Source organism: Alligator mississippiensis, chromosome 4, assembly GCF_030867095.1.
Source record: "Alligator mississippiensis isolate rAllMis1 chromosome 4, rAllMis1, whole genome shotgun sequence".
Lineage (NCBI taxonomy): Eukaryota > Metazoa > Chordata > Crocodylia > Alligatoridae > Alligator > Alligator mississippiensis.
In genome coordinates this window covers 89,649,768-89,670,828 of record NC_081827.1, presented here as the reverse complement: position 1 = coordinate 89,670,828, position 21,061 = coordinate 89,649,768, and the positions used below count along the sequence as shown (strand labels likewise).

At 43.7% G+C, this 21,061-nt stretch overlaps 1 protein-coding gene across 8 annotated transcripts in view; it reads left to right on the top strand.

Moving 5' to 3' along the window:
• Positions 1 to 21,061, top strand: part of ATF7IP (activating transcription factor 7 interacting protein) — a 146,208-nt gene that overhangs the window by 68,575 nt on the left and 56,572 nt on the right. For all 8 annotated transcript variants that reach the window (XM_014610916.3, XM_014610913.3, XM_014610914.3 and 5 more), the window contains exons 3-6: positions 10,972 to 11,061; positions 16,467 to 16,612; positions 18,988 to 19,125; positions 19,706 to 19,771. In XM_014610916.3, the coding sequence (XP_014466402.1) occupies positions 10,972 to 11,061; positions 16,467 to 16,612; positions 18,988 to 19,125; positions 19,706 to 19,771 (440 nt within the window). The remainder of the gene's footprint in view (positions 1 to 10,971; positions 11,062 to 16,466; positions 16,613 to 18,987; positions 19,126 to 19,705; positions 19,772 to 21,061) is intronic.

The window sequence follows — 21,061 nt, the reverse complement described above, 5'->3', positions numbered from 1 at the left end:
CATTCAAGTTAATGAAAAAGTTAGACGGTCAGAGAGATTCCTTCTTGAGGTTAATAAAATATCACCAAAAATTATTTGAATGAATAAGATGCCATATACTGCTTTTAGAAGATAAACTAAAAATGTTTTAAACCTTTATTATTTCTGTGGGGGAACAAGGTACTCCAGAGTTATAGGAATGTAGTTGTTTTTCTCTAAAATAATGTTGCAGGTTAATCTGATTTTGCAAGATTGGGATTAGAAGGTAACACAAAACTATCATGTCATTGCCAAGTACAAAGACAAAGAACACTTATTTAAAGGAAGGAGGATCCAACTATGTAAACAATTTAAGGCAGCGCTTCTTTACAGAGCGATGCCAACCAGTTGGAATTAGCTAACCTAATTTGTAACCACATACTAGAAAACACTTAATAAAAGCATAGTATTGCTACTGTTCTCTAGAATAGTTGTAAAATTAAATCAACATTCACCAGTGAATGACAAAAGAAGGGCATGCAGAGGATGGTAATGGTCTGTTAATCTTAATGTATGCAGCCCAGAGTAGCATGGATAATAAGGAAGGTCAGCTTCTCAGATTGTGGGAAACACAGAAATAACTCATATAAAAAAAGTTAAAATAAGTTAGATATTTTGAGGAAAGAGGGTGCAAGCTAAACATGTTAAAGCAACAGGAAGGAACAACGCATCTTTTTTTCCTAGACTATATGTGCTCCTATTTCACTCTTCTCAAATGCTGTGTGAATTGCTTGTCACCTTGTAGCATTTTGTGTGAGCACATTATTTTCTAGATCACCTGGTAAAGTTCATTAAACTAGAATTCATAGAAAGGAAGGGACACTTCATGATGTATTTAAACATTATTTTTTTGTAAACTGTATGAATAGTTGAGGAATTGAATCCCATGGACTTTCAACTTCAAGAAACAAAACCGGGGTGGGCAAAATATGGCCTGCGGGCCAGATCCAGCCCGCCAAGCACTTTGATCCGGCCTTCTGGTGGCAGGGGTTAAATGTGGTAATTCTGGTCCCCAAATGGTAACCAGGAGGCAGGGCTACCCTAGCAGCCTTTGACAACTAACCAGAACTTGTTAAGCGGCTCTCCAGCTGAAATAATTGCCTGCCCCTGAACAAAACAGTAAATGTTCTAAAGCAGAGCTGTCCAACTTCTCAGTGGCCAAGGCCCACACAGCCCCCAGACTGCATGCCGCACTGTGCTGTGTGGCAGGTTTCTCTCCCCCCAACCCTCCCTGCACACCAGGCACCTTCTCCCCCTGTTTCTGAATCCCCATCCCCTGAACATTGTGTTATACCATGTGCCTGCCACATCATGCAGTAGGTGTGACTGTATTATACAAGATAGCCTTGGTGGCAGGAAGAGGAAGCTGGAGGAGGAGAAGACTCAGGTTCCAGCAGCAGCAACTGGAGTGGTGGAACAATAACCCCTGGGCTGAGAACCGGGGAGCCACAGGTTAACCTTTTAGAAACTGTCTGCTGCCTCTGAGCTGCCAGTTGGACAGTCCTGTTGTAAAGTTTTTGCTGTATTTAAAAAGCATCAATGCATCAAGTTTTTTAAAACTGTAAGTTTCCCAAGACAGGGACTTGTCTTTTTTACCTGATTATAAAGCATGATGTACACCTTTGGTACTGTATTAAAAATAAATAAAATATTTCAATCTTGATATGTCTGAGGGACTTGTCTACCACAGAATAAATTCACTGTAAGTAACAGTTTACGTTTACAGTGGCCTGCCTTCTCCGAATTAATTCCCAATGTGGACACAATTTCTAAAGCAGTAAGAACTTTTTCTACATGAGACAGTTGCTGTGAAATAATCTGGGGATGACTAACATAATATCTGTTTCACACTTAACTTCTTGCATGGGCACTTCTTGTGTACATAGTGCAAGTAGATTCTTCCACTTTCACATATGAGTAAATTTTGTATGCATTAAATATGTACACTGGGGGAGAGAGTGCAGAGGAACTAGTCCTCTGTAAATTCACCCTCTAGCTTGCCACACAGACTTTCCCATCTAGGTAAGCCTTAAGGTTTCATTCTTGATTAGCTATTGCGACTCCTCTGAAGATTTAACTAGTCCATACTGATATTTAACTTTGTCTTTGGTGCTAGCAAACTTGATTGATTTTGGGAAAAGATGCAGCTGGGCTAGGAAAAGGGCTGGGAGGAGCCTAACTTATTCCAAAAAGGAACTTTTTTGAGAGTACTGATCACAGAATCATAGAAAATTAGTGTTGGAAGGGACCTCAGGAGGTCATCTAGTCCAGCCCCATGCTCAAAGCAGGACCACCCCTAACTAGATCCCAGATAAAGCTTTGTCTAGCCAGGTCTTGAAAACTTCCAACGATGGCGCTTCCACCACCTCTCTGGGTAACCTGTTCCAGTGTTTTACTACCCTCCTAGTGAGAAAATTCTTCCTAATATCTAACCTCAATTTCCCTTGCTGCAACTTGAGACCATTGCTCCTTTTTCTGCCATCTGCCACCACTGTGCCCTTTTGTTTGTTTGAAGGCACATGTGCTCAAGTAGTAAATTTCAATATGTATTTAAGGTGTGCTCTAGTATTTATTGATAATGTCAAGCTCTTTGCATAACACCTTGACTCTCAAAAACAGCTGTACTGCCCAGGTGGCTAAGAGATTTTTTTCCATTTTTCCTGATGGTGACCTGGCCTCAGTTTATTCTTTCTCTTTTCACCTGGACCACATCCATGCACAAAGGATTCAGTACTTAAGAAGTCATACAGAATGTTGCAATGCATATCAGCAATGCAGGCTACTGTAAGCACATCAGCCCTGTTCTTTTTTCTCTACATTGGCATCCAAAGGTCTCAATTTTTTACTTCAAGGTGCAGGTGCTTTATATCTTGGGCGATTTTAAAAGACTGCTTAAAGCTCTGGCTTGAAAACAGTGGTTGTCAACTGTACTGCAAGACGGCTAAAACTTATCTCTGTGAAAACCAGCTTTCTTGAGAGTTGATGCAGAACATCCTGTAGCCTGGCATTAGAAACTAAGCATTATCCTGATCCTCACCACTTTCAAGCGCAAAGTACATTTCTTTCACCTTGCACTCTGATATACATACAACATACATATTGCCAAAGTGAAACAGTTACCCAAAAAAGGTCTCAACTGAAAAAAGATATTTCACTAATATATGTTGCTCCCAGTGAAGACTAGGTGAGAGAACAAATGTCTGGTGAGAGATGTTAGTCGTGTTGCTTTTTGCACTACTGGAAGTTGCTCAGACACTGATGAGCAAAGAACAAACTACAAAGTAGACTAGCTCACAGTGCATGGAATTTTACTGTTCAGAGGTATATTGCTGTAACCATTATATTACCAAGTCCTTACAGGAAGAATCATATTTAAGCAAAAAATGTAAAAAAGCATTACACCAGTAAAGTAGTCAGTTCCTCACTGTGTCTTAGTGGTATCTAAGAGGCATGTAAAGGAGTTTTGTTTTTTCTTCTTTTTTGTTTGATGACATTTCCTGGTTGTTTTAACATCCTTTCTAGTTCCCTTTGAATTTGAAAATGGAAGGCCATGAATGATAAGAACTTCCTCTTCTCTGCCTCCCTCCCCTACTCCCCTACACAAAGGAAGTTCACCCAGCCCTAACCTAAAGTAATAGAGAATTCTGTTACTCATCAGTTTAGAAAGAGGATAGCTTCACTGAGGAACATGTGACCTGCTTCTGTCTCCTTTCATTTGTTTCTTACCTATATTTACCAAAGCCTTGAGTTAAGCTGGGAAGCAGGTGACCTTGAGGAAGCACATGCAGGAAGGGGCAACAGGGGAGACCTTCATTCTTCATGAGAAAGTAGGGCAATCGGCTAGTTATCTCAGATGTCTGTACATGAAAATGCACTGTCTGGGAAACAAGCAGCCAGAATTGGAAGTCCTCTCACAGTCATAGAACTGTCATGATTAAAATAACAGAGACTTGGTGGAATAGCTCACATCATTGAGGTACTGTCACAGACAGGTATGACCTGTTCAGGAAGGGCAGGCAGGAGAGAAGAGGCAGAGTTATGCTTTATGCAGAAGAGCTATATGATTGCTCAGGGCTCCAGTGTGAAACTGGAGATAAGCCTGTTAAAAGCATCAGGGTTAGGGTCAGAGGGCTGAGCGAAAAGGATGATGTTGTGGTGCGTATCTGCTATAGATGGAGATCTACCTAAATCATGGTGAGACAGAGGGTTTTTCCTGGCCTGCTTGCAGCATGCAGAACTGATTTCACAGGCATTACATGGTGCCCCCACCCCTCAGTGCTGATGTGGCAGAGAGGCTGGTGGGGAGGAGGGACAAGTGGGCAACTGCCTTCTCTGCTGCTCTTCATGCCACCCTACCAGCCAGTGTTTTCCCTTCCTGGCAGCAAGGACTACTGGCTCCCAGTGGGGAACCAGCATTTTATTTTTATTAAGGGTTTTTTGTTGTTGATTTCATGGACAATCCTGGATTTTACCATTTCCACAAAACTGTGAATTAAGTAAGTTCCTAGATATAAACCACCAGACCCAGGATGATGAGGTGAATGAAGCCTTCTTCAAACAGCTAGTGGAAGTTTCTCTATCAGAGGTCCTGGTTCTCATAGAAAACTCTAATAACCCTGACATCTGCTGGGAGGGCAGTACAGCAATGCACAGGCTATTCAGGAAGTTTTTGGAGGGTGTTGGGGACAACTTCCTGGAGCAAGTGTTGAGGAGGCCAGCTAGGGACCGTGCTCTTCTTGGCCTGCTGCTCTCAACCAGCGAAGAATTGGTAGGGGATATAGAAGTGAATGGCAAATTGAACAGCAGTGAACACAAGATGATTGAGTTCAGGATTTTGAGGACAAGGAAGAAAGAGCAGTAGAGTAAGGACCCTGGACATCAGAAAATCAGACTTTGACTCACTCAGGGAATTGATGGGCAGGATGCCCTGGAACGCCAGTCTGAGGGGGGAAAGGAGTCAGGGACAGCTGGTTGAATTTTAAAGAAACCTTACTGAGAGTCCAGGAACAAACCATCCTGATGTGCCTAGTAAGTATGGAAGAAGACCAGCTTGGTTTACAAGGAAAATCTTCAATGAGCTAAAACGCAAAAAGGAAAGCTTACAAGAAGCAGAAACTTGGACAAATGACTAAGGAGTAGAAGAGTGTCGTTTGTGCATGCAGGGATGAAATGCTCAGGCTTGCAGCCAGCAAGGAACATGAAGGATATCAAGAAGGGTTTCCACAAATATATTGGTGGCAAGAGGAAGATCAGGGAAAGTGTGCATCCCTTACAGAGGTTTTCAACCTTTTTAAAGGACTGTACCCCTTCTGGGTACACTTCTGGGGGTGGGGGGGGGGAGTGGCAGCAGCCAGACATTGGGGGGGGGGGGTCTTACATGTGGCAGCAATGAGGGGTGGTGGATGGCAGCCACTGCATGCGATCTCCCCATTGCTGTGTCTGGCCAGCCAGGTGGTGCTTGTGTGGCCCTCAGAGGGGAGCCACTGCCCTTACTTCCTCTCTTCCCCCCCACCCCCCAATCCCTGTTCCTGGGAGGCGGTTGTACAGGGTGGTGGGTGGCAGTGCTCCATCCCCACCCACACATATCCTTTAGGCCCTTTCTAAGTACCCCCGGGGTATGCGTACCCCTCATTGACAATCCCTGCCTTACTTAATGGGGGAGACAATCTAAAGATAGGTTATGTGGAAAAGGCTGAAGTACTCAATCCTTTACTTTAGTCTTCACAGGCATGGTCAGCTCCCAGACTACTGCATCTGGCATTAGTTTGGGGAGGAGGTGAGCAGCCAACAGCAGCAAATGAACAGGTTAGGGAATGTTTAGAAGAGTTGGATATGTACAAATCAATGAGGCTGGATGTGATGCACCCAAGGGTGCTGAGGGAGTTGGCCAATGTGATTGCAGAGCCAGTGGTCATTATCTTTGAAAACTTGTGGCGATTTGGAGAGGTCCCAGATGATTGGAAAAAGGCAAATAATAGTGCCCATCTTTAAGAAAGCGAAGATGGAGGATCCAGGGAACTACGGACTAGTCAGCCTCACCTCAGTCCTGGAAAAATCATGGAACAGTCTCTCAAGGAATCCTCTAAGGATGTGGAAGGAGAACGTGATTAGGAACAGTCAGCATGGATTCACTAAGGCCAAGTAATATCTGACAAACTTTGATGGCCTTCTGTGGTGAGATAGCTGGCTCTGCGGATATGGGGAGAGCAATGGATGTGATATACCTTGATTTTAGCAAGGCTTTTGATAGTCTCCCACAACATTCTCAGTGTCCAGTTGGCATCCAGTATCAAGTGGAGTGCCCCAGGAGTCAGTTCTGGGGCCAGTTTTGTTCCACATCTTCATCAACAACCTGGAAGATGGGATGGGGACGCACTCTCGGCAAGTTTGCAGTGACACCAAGCTGGGGAGAGTAGTGGATACACTGGAGGGTAGGGCTAGAATTCGGAGAGACCTCAACAAATTAGAGGATTGGACCAAAAGAAATCGCATGATAAGGACAAGTGCAAGTCGCGCACTTAGGACAGAACGATCCCATGCACTGGTATAGGCTGGGGACCAACTGGCTAACCAGCAGATCTGCAGAAAAGGACCTGGGGATTACAGTGGACAGTAAGCTGAGTACGAGCCAGGAGGGCACTCCCTTGGGGATGGAGTATGCTGAGCTGCACTAGTAGAAGCGTTGCAAGCAGATTGAGGGAAGTGATTATTTCCCTCTATTCTGCACTGGTGAGGCCATATCTGAACTATTGTGTCAAGTTTTGGGCTCTTCACTACAGAAAGGATGTAGAAAATTTGGACAGAGTCCAGCAGAGGGCAATGAAAATGGCTTGGGGGCTGGAAAACAGGGTTTAGTTTGGAGAAGAGAAAACTAAAGTGGGATTTAATACCAGCCTTCACCTACCTGAAGGGTGGTTACAAAGAGAATGGAGAGAGACTGTTCTCAATGATGGCAGATGACAGAACAAGGAGCAATAGTCTTGCGTTGTAGCAAGGGAAGTTGAGGTTAGATATTAGGAAAAACTCACAAAGAGGGTAGTAACACTGGACCAGGCTACCCAGAGCGGTGACGGAATCTCCATCCTTGGAGGTTTTTAAGACCGGACTAGACAAAGCCTTTGCTAGGGTAATATAGTTGGGGGTGGTCATGCTTTGAGCAGGAGATTGGACTAATGACCTCCTCATGTCCCTTCCAACCCTAATTTTCTATGATTCTGTGATTTACTTGAGGACACTCCCTTGGGGATGGAGTATTTTACTAGTTCAGTACACATACTGGGCAAAGAAAAGATAATGTTGGGTGTGGAGACCTTCAGTAGTACAGATCCACCCTCATTTTGTTGTAAATGTATTGCCATATCTGTTGTTCTGAGGCACTCAGAAGTTGGGAGGGTTCCCAGCCAGTCTCTTGCCTGCTTGCTGCTCTTGTATTTCAGGCTGTTTGGGTCAGGGTGTTCTCAGAAGCAGCTTACTGTAAGCGGCCTCCTGAAACTTGGGTGCAACTCAGAAAGGAAGACTTGAATTTGTGTTTTGTGGCAAAAGCTCATATAGGTTTATTGTCTTTGAGGACACCAACTAGTGGGTCTGAATAGCAATCAGCCCAGCTCAGCAAAACTGCCTAGACAAGGGTAAATAATAGGGTTGTGTGAAGCTTCGATTGCTGATTTGGTTCGGAGGAGATTCGGCCCGACTTGGCGGCCAAATCTCCAAATTCAAATCGAATCAGGAGACCCATTCATCTCCCTGAATCAGATTGGAAGCCTCTGATTTGGTTCGGAGAGATTCGACAATTTGGCCATAGACACAGCTTGATGTGGTCTTTTTTTTCTATGTACCTTAAGGTACCAGGCGCAGCTCATAAATGCTGAGATGGTGGGACAGATGGAGCATCCCATGGGAGTGCAGGGGATTCCCCCGCATGCTGGACGATGGACTCAGAAGTGGACCAGAAGTACTTCCAGTCCACTTCTGGGTCCACTGCTGAGTGCACATGGGACCTCCCCCCCTATCCCCCCCCTTCCTCCATCCGCCCCACCATCTTGGCATTCCTGAGCCGCACCTAGTACCTTGAGGTATGTAGAAAAAGCATAAAGCTGTGTCTATGGCTGGATCGCTGATTCTCCAAATTGGCATCGAATCTTCAGATTCGGCTGAATCAGATCGGGACAGTGATCCAAATCGGCGAATTGAATCGCTGTCCCTCCGAACCGGGCCGAATCTGAATTGAATACTGCCTGCTTTGCACATCCCTAGTAAACAACTCATGTGCGCAGGCACCCACTCCCCGCAAGTCACTAGAAAAGGGTGCATCTCACACCCTTGTATTTGTCACCTAGATGCCTTCACTCTGTGAGAACTCTTATCTTTCTCTATGTCAAGGTGTCCCTTTTTTACTTGGTTCTTTTCCAAATCCAGATACCTGCAGCTCATTTCTTACCAGCTGCAGCTTCCCTTATTCCCAGGTCGGGCATCTAGAACTCGTTCTGCTGAGTTTGGGCTTTTCTAGTTCACTCCCTTACTGAATTTGAGTATCTTCAGACTGCTGAGTACAATTTGCTTCTTATTATCTCTTCTTTAGCAAGCTTTAACTTTTCATTCCCCAACTTGTTTAAGCTATTTCTTACTTTGAAATAGCATTTTCACTTACTGCATCTTTTATCAGGCCATCTAGCAGTGTCTTAACTTAACTATAGGTTAGCATAACTGTGACTGAAGCTTGTACAGCATCCATAGGTAGAACATAAAAATTTTCCTGATTTCCTGTTCCCGTGCAATTTCAGAAATTAATGCATTCCCCCCCCCCCCCCAATTGCTTATTCCTACCATCAGTAACAGGTTTCTTGTGACTAGTGATATAGAATATGAGCCCCAGAAAAAAGAGGATGGGGCAGAGACTAGAGTTTTTTTTAAGAAAAAGTTAATGCATCAAAAGGAAAAAAAGATGAGAAGAAAGAAATGGAAGAGCCTCCTTTAAAAAGAGATTTGGAGTAGAAGTCTAAGACACTGCTGCTTCTGAGTTGCATCTCAGCCCCTCCTTTCTGGGCTTTATCTATGACCATTCTGTTCTTGACCAGTCATGTTGACTAACTAATAGAATCATCATGTTGATTAACTAATATCATCTCTGAAGTTTCTGATTTTATCCTTGGATCATTTCTACTTCTTTGAGGCTTGATTTAAATTAACCATAGTTCTGCTGAGACTACTGTTTTGTTGAATGTAGTCTATTGTTGACTTTTGAACAACACCAAACACAAGGTCAATTGAGTACAAAATTCTGGGGTATTTTTGGTAAAAATAGGGTATCAGGCCTTGGTTCAGGAACAAATCCCCCGTTTATAACATTGTTTCCTACAGGAAAATCGGTTCAGAGTTACGTTTCAACTTAAGACACGGTTTTCAGGAACCAATTGTGTCATAAGTCTGAGGACTGCCTATACCTGAATTCAACACTACTTTGAATTTAAGATAATTCCCCATGCCCCACCAATAATTAGATTCTATACATGGGAAATTATAACAAAACTTTAATTTTCTAGTTTTCCAGTATATAGAATCAAATTATTGGAGGGATTTATTTTAAATTCATCCTCCTGACTGCTGCAGTGGGGAAAGCACTAGTGTGGGGGTAGGCAGCCTAAGCCCTGCCCCTTGTTTCTTCCCCACTACCTAGTGTCTCCCTCTTCCTGCTAGCTGCCTTCCCCACTTTCATTGCTTACTCTATGCAGAGGCTCTGGCCAAGCTGAGGCATGAAGCACATGGTGGCTCTAGCCCCAGCCTGGTGGCAGCAGCAGCAACTCAAACCCCTGGCTCAGGCTGGGCCTGGAACCAGAGCTAGAGCCATAGCAGCTCCCCTGTCATTGTGTGATCTCCCCCATGGTCTTCCCGCCCCCAGCTCCAACACTATGCCCTCTCCCCTGTGCTTTCCCCACCCCCTCCTGCACTGCACTGTCTCCCCTGGGCCTCTCCCCCACCATGTGAGACACCACAGCCCTGGTCAGACAGCAGCTCTAGGCTTGGCATGGCCTGTACTTGAATTCAAGATGAGGCTTTTTTCCCCTCTCTTGTTGAATGTGGGGGGGGAACCTTGTCTTGGATTTGAATATATATGGTAATAAGTTATGAATTCAACAAGAACAGGCTAAACATGCAGTAAGTGTGCAACATGGACATAACACTATTAGTATCTAATACTTTCATTTTCATGCAGCCTTTATAATGCATTAATTGTCTTATGTTTAACAGATTTTTATTTTTTTGGTCTGGGAATTCCCCAACTTCGGTTTTATTTAGCCCCTTCTAAAGATACTGCCATGTTCATGATATTTTAAACCAACTCAAAAATGTTAAATTAATGATCAGGCTGTGCTTAATAACAGGATAACTTTAAACTGTTTAGTAAGTTGAAAATTTAAAAAAAAGTTGGCAATTGCTAGTTAGGAATAGAAACATAAAACCCCCTTTCCCTCTGTACCTTAGGGTTTCAAACATCATCTGAATATATATTTATTTACAAAAAAAATGAGAGGGGGTTTATTTAGCAAAGAATTACATCCAGTACCTTCTCCTTTCATGCACATCAAAAAGCAAAATAAGATGCAAGATGGGTAACCACTTAAATTTTACTTTAACCTTCTTATCACTTGATTGCATTTCATATTTAACTTTTAAGAAAATCTAGTGGTTTCTTGGCTTTTTAAAGAAATGGATAAGTTAGTGTTAAAGGGCTTGTACTGTATTGTGCTGTGCTTGTTTTGTTCACAAGGTTACATACCTCCTACTCAACCACCTGATGCTCTTCTTTCCTTCCTCAGATGGTTTTGTACAAATGTACACTACAAGATGCAAGGCTCTTTAGTCATAGTGTAGGTTGTGTATGAGGCTTCCCATTTTAATTGTTATTTACTAATAAATGTAAATAAATAAAAAAAGTTTTTTCTCTTGTGTTTTCAGAAGAGACAGAGGAGAAAGGAAAAGAAAAGGATCAGGATAAAGAGGGAGAAAAAGAAGATCATAAAGAAGAAGAGAGACATTCAGAAAAAAGTATGTAGACTCAAAACTTTTATAAGCAGTTTTTGATAAATAGTTTAGATGGTCTAAACTATTTATGGATAAATAGTTTAGTTAATTAAAAAAAAATTTAAGAAGTACCACAGTCAAAAAAACAAGATGTACTATATGCAAAGAATGTAGAGGAGACAAAAAACTATGGGATACGTTGGTTAAGCTTTTACGAAATCAATTTTTGTTTCATATGCTAAATTGACTCCCTTAATCCTAATTTTCTCCCTTTGTACAAATCTCAGTTTTCCCTCCTCTCTTGATGTTTATACAGATCAATTACCTGTAGATCAGGGGTAGGCAGTTATTTCAGTTGGCAGGCCACTTAATGAGTTTTGGTGAGCTGTTGAGGGCCACACACAGTCTTTCAAAAGTTATTTTAACAAACTGTAGATAAAAGACAAACATATACTAAAAATCAAACATCTGCTAGAGTACATTTTAATTTTTATTTCAAAAAATAGTTTTTGCCCTTTATAGGTTTCCCTCAATTTATGCAGTACATGTGTTCCTGGAGAACACCATATAAATCAAATTTGCATAAAGCAAACTTACTTTCTATAATGTAAGAAATAGGGATAGTTTCCTCTGTCAAGGCCGGCTGGGGTGAGTGCAGACAAGCGGAGCCCCAGGTGGTGCAGGGCGCAGCACTCACCCCAGCCTCAGCTGCAGTGGCCCCCAGGGCTCTGCCTGTCCCTACTCACCTCGGCTCCTGCTGCAGCTGTCCCGGGAGCGGCCAGTGCCTGCTCCCTGTAGCCGCTGGGCTGCACCGTGCCCTGGTGCAGGCAGCTGGCGCCAGCAGCTCCCAGGGCGGCTGCAGCCAGGGCTGGGGTGGAGATGGGTAGAGCACCAGGAAGAGCCTGGAGCCCCTGAGCCTGCAGCGGCTGCTGGCCCCAGCTTACTCTCATCTGGCTGCAGGTGGCTTTCCGTCCCTGCTGCAGCCCTCGGAGCGTCCACTGCTCCCAGGGCTGCAGCAGGGATGGGCAGCCGCCTGCGTCCAGACAAGAGCAGGCTGGGACCAGCCCAAGGGTCTGCAGCAGCTGCTGGTCCAAGTCTTCAGCAGCTGCCAGCCCCATCCTGCTGTTGTCCGGCTGCAGGTGGCTACCTGCCCCTGCTGCAGCCCAGGGATCGGTGGATGCTGCCTGCTTGCAGCCGCTGGGCTGTGCCATGCAGCAAACCCTTAGATGCACTGGAACCCAGCAGCTGCAAGCAGGCGGTATCCGCTGCTCCCAGGGCTGCTCCTGCAACCATGGGCAACTGCCTGCAGCTGGATGAGAGCAGCATGGGGCCAGCGGCCGCTGCAGGCTCTGGGGCTCCAGGCTCTTGCCGCCACTCGGCCCGTCTCCACCCCAGCCTTGGCTGCAGCACCCCTCAGAGCTGCCTACACCAGGGCACGGTGCAGCCCAGCAGCTACAGAGAGCTGGCATCCGCTGCTCCCAGACAGCTGGAGCTGGGGTAACTGGGGACAGGCAGAGCCCCGGGGTGTTCAGGGCCCGGTGCAGCCCGATAGCTGCCAGCAGCTGGTGCCGGCAGCTGGTGCTGGCAGCTCCCGGAGCTGCTGCAGCCAGGGCTGGGATGAGTGCTACGTCCCTCACTGCCCAGGGCTCCATTTGTCCACATCCACACTCACCCCAGCTGGCCCTGGGAGCAGCCGACAGGAGAACCTATCCCTATTTCTTACATTACTATATAAAGTAGGTTTGCTTTATGTGAATTCGATTTATGCAGCATGCTCCAGGCCTATGCCGATCGCATATATACAAATTTACCTCACATGTAACGAGTTTTGGGTACAAAAGGGTCATTGCGTAAGAGTGAATTCACATAAATCGAGCCCACGTAAATCGAGGCAAACCCGTATTTGTGTGTTTTTGATTAGTGTATATATAGAGAGAGGCAATTGTATAATAGCTCAAAAAATCTTACTCTTGTATATTTTGTGGGGGAGTGGCACAGCAGGGGCAGGAGCAGGAGGAGGAACCACAGAAGGCAGGGGGAACCGAGTAGTACCCAGGCAGCTGCACCTGGAGCAGCCTCGCCAGGAAGCTGTGCATGCTGATCGGGGCCGGGTCTAGTAGCACAGCACAGGCAGCCCTGGGTGGGGGTGGGTAGGGCGTGGCCACCTGCAGAGTGTTACAGGGGCAGCCACAAGACAGATGCAATTAATTGTTGGGTGCCCACCCATGAGGCGGATCCAAGCAGTTGGCAGGCTGGATCTAGTCCATGGGCTGTATTTTGCCTTCCCCTGCTATAGATGCTTAGCATAGCCTTCCTAGTTTCTAATTTAGCCAGGCTATGTTTGTTTATATTTACATCATTAGAGGGTGTTGTTCCAGGACAGAAAGGCTGCAAAGAGACTTTTTTTGTAGGGAGCCCTGCCACTCTCCATCTTTGTGTACAGGTGTCAGTGAATTTCCTCTGTCTTAGTTTCAGTTGTTTTCCTTCATCCAAGAAATGGTGCCACAAGTTTGCAAATTAGCAGTGATCATTAAGATCAAGTCATCATTCAGTCAAAGTTTGTAGGGGCCTGCATAAAACTTGGTCTTGGAGCCTACGAGGGCTCATATTCAAGTAGGTGGGATAAAAGGCAAAAGTTTTTTTGGCTAACTGATTTTTAGGGAAAGGTATTTTTCAGAAGTTGCATTATTATTTTAAGGAGAGTACTTGAGAAATGAGGGAAGGCTGGTTTTAAAGAAGCAAGCGGAAAGGGAAGAATGGTGCTAGAATGATCTTCCTATTTAAGGAACAGTTTGAAAAGTTCTGAATATTCAGGATGGCCAGGCATGTTCTCCTTACTTTATTTTAATTTACCAAGGAGTGGTGCACTTCTCAGAATGTTAAAGGTTAAAAGGTTGCTTTTTTAGTTTCATAGTTGTTTGGGGCTGGAAGGGACCTTACAGATCATTGGGTCCAGCCCCCCTGTACTTGGGCAGGAAAGCATGCTGGCTCAGATGACCCCAGCAAGATGGGTATCAGGACACTTTTTGAAGATTGCCAGGGTTAGGTGGCTGTACCACCTCTGGGGGGACCCTGTTCCAAACCCTTGGTACTCGACTTGTAAAGATTTTTTTTCTTATGTCTAGTCTGAAGCAGTCTTCAATCAGCTTGTGCCCATTATTTCTAGTCCTCTCCTGGGGGGCCTTGGTGAAAAGTTGCTCCCCCAGGCCCTGATGTACGCCCTTGATATACTTATAGGCGGCCACCAAGTCCCCTCTGAGTCTTCTCTTCTCCAGGCTGAATAGTCCCAAGTCTTTCAGCCTTTTCTCATATGACCTGGTCTCTAGGCCTCTAATCACGCGTGTGGCCCTCTTTTGAACTCTCTCGAGGTTCTCCACATCCTTCTTGAAGAGTAGTGCCCAGAACTGGATGCAGAACTCCAGCTGCGGTCTCACCCAAGGCTGAGTAGAGTGGGAAGATGACATCCTTAGTCTTGCTTGAGATGCCTCGGTAGATGCATGCCAGCGTTTGATTAGCTCTGCCCACTACAGCGTTGTGTTAGTGGCTCATGTTCCTTTTGCTATCGTGACACCCAGGTCTCATTCAGTTGTGGTGCTGGCTAGCGTATCACTGCCGAGCCTGTAAATGTGTTGTGGATCATTTTTCCCCAGATGGAGCACTTTGCATTTCTCTGTATTAAATGACATCAAGTTGAGGTCTGCCCACTTCATGAGCTTGCCCAGGTCGGCCTGTATTGCCAACCTGTCTTCGAGTGCGACAGCACTCCCCCATAATTTGGTGTTGTCAGGAAACTCTGCCAGATTACTTGTAATATCTGAATACAAATTGCTAATGAACATGTTGAAAAGTACTGGTCCAAGTACTGATCTCCAAGTGACGCCACTGGTCACCCTCCACCATGATGACTCAGTTCCATCAATCAGTACACTTTGGGTGCTACCATGGAGCCAGTTACCTAGCTACCAGACTGTGAAGTAGTCAAGGCCGCTTTTTCCCAATTTGACCATGAGGACGTCGTGGGAGACCAGGTCAAAGGCCTTTTTGTAATCCAAGTATATGACATCAACTTCATTTGCCCTATCCAGACAGCGAGTTACCTGGTCATAGAAGGAAATAAGGTTGGTCTGGCATGACCTGCCTGTAACGAAGCCTGGGATTGAGGTCAAACTGATAGGCCTGTAATTCCCAGGGTCCTCCTTTCTCCCTTTCTTAAAGATAGTCACCACATTGGCCTTCTTTCAGTCTCATGGCACTCGGGAGAGGTCCCAGAAATCTTCAAATAACTTGACTGTAGGTTGCACAATTACATCGGCCAGTTCTTTTAGCGCTCTTGGATGTAGAGCAGGGGCAGGCAATTATTTCAGGCGGAGGAACACTTACCGAGTTTTGGCAAGCTGTCAAGGGCCGCATGGGTAGCCCCGCTCCTTGACAGGTGCCCCACGCCCTAGTTGCCATCTTGTGACCAGAAGTCCCACCCCGTAACCCCTGACCTTTGCCTCCAGAAGTTCCTCCCCTTGCCTCTAGAAGTACTCCTTTCAGCAAGGGGTTTTGCCACCTCAGAACCAGAAAAATACTAAATTATATTCTAAAAAGTGATCATCTACAACATATATTAATTTGATTTCAAAAAATATTTTTGTCCTGATTTACATGTGTTTGTGTAGTGTACATAGCAGTGACTGCACAGTAGCTTACAATGAAGTCTTATTCTTGTATATTTGGGGGGGGGTATAGGTTTGTGGGGTGTGGGTGGGTATGGGGGGGGTGGCTGGGGTTTGTGTATGGCAGTGAGAGGGGAGGAATAGGTGCATGTGTATGGAGGGGTGTGCGTGTGGGACTCACCCTATGAACACACACATACTGCCCTGTGCCTACAGATGCACACATACTCTGCTCCTGTGCCTGCCGATACACATGCACATGCCTACCAGCATGGTCCCATGCTCCGCGGTCCAGGGATGCAGCTGGGAGTCATAGCCATGTGGTGCTGGAGCAGGGCAGGAGCAGGGAACTGGGTGGGGGTCAGCTGCTCAAGCCTGCTGAGGGTTCCCTCTGGGTCTTATTGCCTCTGGCTCCAGCCACCTTTGACAGGGAGCCAGGGCAAATAAATATTAATTTACTAAATTTTTTAGGGGCTCCACGTACTGGATAGAATAGCCTGTTGGGCCAGATGCGGGCCGTATTTTGCCCGCCCCTGGTGTAGATCGTGTATATCAGTTCAGTACAGGGCTTTGATACAATAGCATGGGGTTGTATTTGGCTTATGAGTCTCAGAACCATTATTTAAAGCTGAGCTTTCTTCCAAGATCCCCGTTCCCTTTGGATTATGAATGATTGGGCTGAAGGAAAAGAAGACTACTGATACCTGCAGCATTTATGTGGTTCATTTTAGAAGATGTGTCAGTAGTAATTGCACAATATGCTTCCAGGTGAAGTGTCAAGAAGGAAGCGTTCCAAGTCAGAGGATATGGACAGCATACATTCCAAACGCCGTCGATACATGGAAGAAGATTATGAAGCAGAACTCCAAGTAAAAATTACAGCTAGAGGGGATATTAATCAGAAGGTGCAGAAGGTACAGTAGATTTGATGCATGGACCTTGTTTGTTTGTTAATTGGATTTTGTTGTAATTTCATATTTAGTGATAGGCTTTCTTTTTATTCAAACATAATTTCCATATTAACCTGCAAAGTACTAAAGACTGGACTGGACTAGGGGCATGTTGGTAGAACTGTTACGGTGTTTTGCTAAGGGTATGAATGTATGTCTTGCTCTGGACTTGCCAGAGGCCTGCCTCAGTTGTACAGTTTACAAATATATTCAGTCTGGGGGTCAAAAGTGACCAGATGTGATGTTGGCCACCTCATTCCCTCGTGTACCCTTGGTTACAGAAACTGATGTGCCTTAACTGCACTAACCCAATGGGCTGTTACACTTGGATGGATGATTGACCTTGTCATGCACCTCACTGTGAACCAGGAGTTGATGAATTCCAGATTCACTATATCTTCTAACTAGTTTTATTAATTCTGTTCTCTTTTCAACCCTTATTAGTGAGAACCATGTCATTACTTAGGCTAGGAATAGAGTTTAGATCTCTTATGGGAGAGCTAAGTTTTAGTCACTTAAACGCACAATCTCTGAGTCTGCCAAATGTTTAGACTTCTGTATGCGATGTATAGAATGGGTCTGTTCCTACACACACAATCTCACTTGCCAGTGTCATGCTTTATTCTTTATGGTCTGGTCCATGGAGGATACTGTATTTTCTTGTATACAACACCCCTAAGTAAAATATACAGTTTGTTTTTGGAAGGCAGAATATGGCGGGGGTGGGGGGCAGACGGGACTTGTTTCAGAGGCATGTCTGACTGACTGTGCGCCATAGTTAAGTCTTTCTGGGAACTTAGTGTCCTGGGAATTGTGTGACAGCAGGAAGTTACTGGTGTCAGTTTTCAGACAGACCAGCTCCTGGGATGCCACACTTCCTGGACACTGTTTCCAGGAGGGTTTTCTGTGTTGCACAAGGTTAGGCCCCAGACCCTTGCTAGGGCAGTAGCAGGATTGTTGGTTCTTTATTGTAAGTAGTTCTTTATATATGTTTTTATAAATAAAGTGTTGTTTCCCTGTCACAAGCCTCGTCAAAATAGTACTGACTCACTTGCTGGTTCAGGGACAAGCTACATTGCTCAGCCAATAGTTATGGCCGTGAGAGAATTAATATAAGAATTGTCATCTTGGCAGGTGCATGCCATATGTCTCTAGGGTTGCTTCTTTTCCAGCAAAGAAAACAGCTTCCCCATTTAACACCCCCCCTCCTCTCCAGCCCCCCCCAATTTGGGAGTTTGGTTTTGTGGGGAAAAGATGTGCTTTGTATGTGAGAAAATATGCCAATGGCTACCTGTTGCTAGTTTAAGTAAGTGGCCCTTAAACTTCAGCAAGGGAGGAGGGGCAGCTGCCATAGTGCTGCTTCCATAATTAAAGCAGTAGCATATCTATATTGTAGACTAGACCTAAAAGAACACCTTCACTAAGGAACTTGTTTATTGAGACTGAAGGGCTACATATGGCATGTTTTTATATTGGCAGTCTTAAGGGTTCAGCTCTACCCTGCAATCAAGAATTCAGGTATTTTGTAAACATAGCTCTTGCCCTTGATGGCCTCGTTAGTTGATTCTAAATCTTGTATGGGAATCCTTAGTCCAGTGTTTTCAAAGAAGGCTTGTCACCATATTCTATGAATAGAAGGTAACAAGTAGGCTTACTGTTTCTTCTTACGGTTTTCTTTCTAATTTCCAAAAAACAACTGCTTCTTTTATACTTTCCTGGTTTGGGAGAACCTTTAGTGTTGGAAGCAATAGAACTTCTGCAGAAATTGTTTTCAGTTGCATCTCTTCCAGCTCTTTGGTAGCTTTATTTTCCACATAAGAGTACACAGAGCAATTATGCTAGAGAAAAATATTTCTAAAAGGCAAGAATTGTTAATAATAATGCACCTACTAAAGACCTCCTACTGAGTGTCTTACATTCAGGTTTTTTTTAAACATCAAGGTGTTGAGTGAGAGGAATAAGGTGAGAGAGATCTATTTCTGTGAATACACAATATTGTGCTGCCTTCAAGCCATTATTAAGTTTTTTATCATATTGGTGCTGTAGGGTTTTACACTTTTGTCCTACCGTAAAATGAGAGATTTGTTTAGCAACTAATATAGGGTCTGTTAATATAGGGTCATTTATATCTGTTAAAATTCAGTATATTTTTTTTTTCTAACGGTGCAGCTACAAAAAATACTTAAATACCATAACTATTGGTGGCCAGAAAGTCTTCATTGACAATAATCGTAGCTACCTGTCTTTTGTATGTGACAAATTCTGATCATGCATGTTGTACATAAAAATATTCCAGCCCTCTCAAATGCTGGTAATGTATGCTTTACATATTTTTCTAGGTAATCCAGAGATTGCTAGAAGAGAAACTTACTGCCCTGCAGGTTACTGAATTTGAAAAGGCTCTGACAGATCTGAAAACCCGAGTAGAGAAAATAGAGTGTAGCAAGAGGCATAAAACTGTGCTTATTGAACTACAGGTATATATATTCATGTGTTTTAAATTGTACAGGATCTTTGCTTTAAAAAAACAAGCTTCTCAGTTAATAGGGCCCCTGTATCTGTTACTAACTGAATCCATTTGACTTTTTAAATGAGAACAACGTGATATTTTTGCAGTTGGTGAGGTGGAAAAGCCCTGAAATAATCACACTGCTTAGACTGGAGCGAGCAAGCAATTAATCATTAAAAAAAAATCCCTTTTGACAAATTCATATTTTAGCTATTTGTAAATCAGTTTTCAGTTCTGCTGACCAGCTTTCTAGATGTTCTTCAAATAAATGACCTACATGAAAACTGTTTTCTTTTAATGAAGGGAGAATGGGGGCTACATTTTGCTGAATATTTAAATGAAGACCTATAACTAGGTACTTTAATGTCCAGTTCCACTGGGGACTGAAAATTTGAAGGTTGTGACTTGTTTTAGGGGAGACATTATTTTCCCTTATGTTACTTTAAGGATGTTGGTTTGCCTTATGCTCTTAGTCTGAATCTTTTGATTGATTTAATTTTAATTGTTTTAAATGTTCTCTGTTTGGTCTCTTCCCCTTGGCTGTTTAGGCTAAAATTGCTAAATTGGCGAAACGCTGTGGAACAGCTGAGGAGAACTTGAAAAAAAAACAAGAAGTAAGCATTGCTCTTTCTAATTTTTGTTTAGGCCTAGTATGAATATTACCTAGGGGGAATATGAATTTTAGTATGAAGTAAATTCCATAAAAGTATAGTAAAATATTTGCATACTGTCCATGAAGAAACTTTTCACCCTTTAATGTGCAGAAAGTGAAGAATGGTATTGCCCTGGTTTGCTTGTTCTGCTAATGGATGTTGGATATATAGCACTATTTTTTCAAGTAAGTACATTGTCTGCCATTTATTGGAATTGTGTTTGGCAGAACACTTTTGATTTCTAATAAACAGCAGTTCTAATAAGCAATGGCAATATAAAGAGAAAAAAAGTAAAAGGTCCATGTGGATGTCCTGATCACATACTAATTTTTCATAGTTGGTTGCATAGCAAATTAGCTAGCCATTCAGCACACACGCATGCAAATTTGGTTCTAATAGTTGGATGAAACAGCTTGCACATATAAAGTACAGTTTCAGATCTTGATGTTGATTTAGCTATATCTCCCTGGTTCTATTCAGGGAGATTTAACTAAATAGCAGAAAATGTCTATACTACAATGTTTTAGTTGTTTATTTTTTGAGTTTTGATGCTAATGTGCAACTGATTCTATTAAGCAAGATTCTAATAACTAGTGGGCGCTGCTACCTAGAAGGTGTTGCCTATGTTAGACTACAGTAAGGTTAGAGTTTCCCTCTTTATTTTGAAGATCGAGGGCCTGATAATTTACTTTAAGGTCTCTTTGGACACTCTGGCAATATAAGATTCCAAATTCCTATATAGCGATGAAGCAACTAGACACAGTTCCACTAGATTGTAGGATGGGGCTTTTGAGACTTCAGATGCTTTTGACCCACCCTCCCCCTCCATCCAGGAGCAGAGTTTAGATTATTCTAAAGGGAAACATGCCCAGCCTTCCCCAGCCAGAAAATAATAGGGTTGGAGTGTTGGTGTAGCCATGTCTTCCCAGAAGAAGAAAAGGTTTTATGGCGATTTATCTTTTATTGAATCAACCTTGCTTCTCAGCCCGAAAGATAGCCATATGTGGGGCAGATCCAAAAGATTGTCTCCTCCTTTCTCATCACATTTTAGGAGGAAATTTAAAAAAATGAATAAATAGGTGCAGGACAGATAGACAGGCCTGTTTCCTGGAGTTCAGAATAAACATTTTGAATAAGTTACCAAAGCAAAAGGTAGAAGTTGAAAGTTACATGAATTGCAGAAGAAATCTTGATTTCCCTCTGGTGGAAAACATCTGAAGGCAGGATTAATAAACAGAGAAGAGTCATCAT